Below are 1858 nucleotides of genomic sequence, written 5' to 3'. Positions count from 1 at the left end.
GACTCAATTTCATGGAATAACTGTTAAATACTTCTGTACATCATTTTATATAGCTTTTAATTTTGTAGTTTTTCTGTATGTTTACATTCCCTTTGGCCTTATTTTCATCTCTGTCTCTCTCTATCTCTCTCATACACACACACACACACACACACACACACACACAGGTGGGAGGGGTGTTGCGCAGGCTGACGCTGGAATTTGATGGCGTGCTTGATTGGTTCTTCTGCCACAATGATCTTAACCAATAAGAGAGTGGCCATGTTGGCTATATCACAGAGAGCACGAGATGTAGCATCTATTATTTCGGAGTTGTTCCTGCAACAGATCTGAGCAGCAGAATGAGTGGAAGAGGCAAGACTGGTGGCAAGGCTAGAGCTAAGGCCAAGACTCATTTATCCCGAGCTGGACTCCAGTTTCCCATGGGCTGTGTGCACAGGCTCCTGTGTAAAGGTAACTATGCTGAGCATGTCAGAGCCGGTACTCCAGTTTACCTAGCTGTTGTGCTGGAGTATCTGACTGCTCAGATCATGGAGTTGGCCAGTAATGCCTCTCATGACAACAACAAGACTCGTATCATTCCCCGTCACTTACAGCTCACCGTGTGCAACAATGAGGAGCTGAACAAACTGCATGGTGGAGTGACCACTGCTCAGGGTGGTGTGCTGCCTAACATTCAGGCTATGCTTTTGCCCAAAAAGACCATGAAGATCAAATAGGTTCGCTCATTGGTGCATTTTTTGGTACCCAAAGGCTCTTTTAAGAGCCACCCATCTATAATTAAATAATGCATTTATTTTCTCTCAAAGACTTGTTTTCCATAAAACTAGCATGAAATGAATTTATAAGCATTATACTTTATTATTATTATTATTATTATTATTATTATGAAGTTAGATCATTAATAATAGAGTGTGCACTAGTTAAAGGAAGCTTGAAGAGTGAAAATAGGTTGACAGCATTTTGTGTGTGGCCAGTGAACCTCCAAAAAGCACTAAGCTCTGTTAGAGTCAGGCGGGTGGCTTGCCTTTCAAACTGTGTTGGTGGCAAAATACAGTCCAATAGCGATCAAGTGACACATGCATTCTATCCAATGATAGGTGACCACATTCAAGACACCCAATGAGTGCAAAGCACTATTAGTGTTTAAAAAGCCAGCATTCGCCAGTGCCATTTATTCTGTTTCTCATCTGTGACATGCAGAGCTCGATTCCATGTCAAGAACCAAGCAGACAGCCTGTAAAAGCACTGCTGGCAAGGTGCCTAGGAAGCAGCTTGCTACAAAAGCTGCCCACAAAAGCGCTCCTGCTACCAGTGGCATAAAGAAGCCTCACTGTTAGAGGTCCGCCACCATGGCTCTGAGAGGAGATCTGCCGTTATCAGAAGTCAGTTTGCAGATGAGCTGCTCCTATCAATAACATTACCCAGATAGCTTTCTTTCATCTCAGAAATATTGCTAAGATAAGAAATTTAATGTCACTACATGATGCAGAAAAACTAGTTAATATTTTTGTTATCTCCAGGTTGGATTATTATAATGCCTTACTGTCTGGATGTTCCAATAAGTGCATAAGCAAGCTCCAGTTAGTTCAAAATGCAGCAGCAAGAGTCCTTACTAGAACCAGAAAATATGACCACATCACCCCTGTCTTATCCACACTGCACTGGCTCGCAATCAAATTTTGTGTTGTTTATAAAATACTACTATTGACCTTTAAAGCACTAAATGGTCTCGCGCCACAGTACCTGAGTGAACTTCTGGTCCTTTATGACCCGCCACATCTACTTAGATGAAAAGGTGCAGGCTATCTGCTGGTACCTCATATAGTGAAACTACTGTACATCGGGGGCAGAGCCT

The 1858-nt window shown here is 42.5% G+C and overlaps 1 protein-coding gene across 1 annotated transcript; it reads left to right on the top strand.

The window, feature by feature from the left end:
* Positions 1 to 341: 341 nt before the first annotated feature.
* Positions 342 to 719, top strand: LOC132870339 (histone H2A-like). The gene has a single exon (XM_060903969.1). It carries the CDS (start codon positions 342 to 344, stop codon positions 717 to 719), a length of 378 nt encoding a protein of 125 aa, XP_060759952.1.
* Positions 720 to 1858: the final 1139 nt, after the last annotated feature.

This window comes from Neoarius graeffei, chromosome 22, assembly GCF_027579695.1.
Source record: "Neoarius graeffei isolate fNeoGra1 chromosome 22, fNeoGra1.pri, whole genome shotgun sequence".
Lineage (NCBI taxonomy): Eukaryota > Metazoa > Chordata > Actinopteri > Siluriformes > Ariidae > Neoarius > Neoarius graeffei.
The sequence above is the reverse complement of the archived record's forward strand: the minus strand, read 5'-3'. Positions and strand labels throughout refer to the sequence as shown.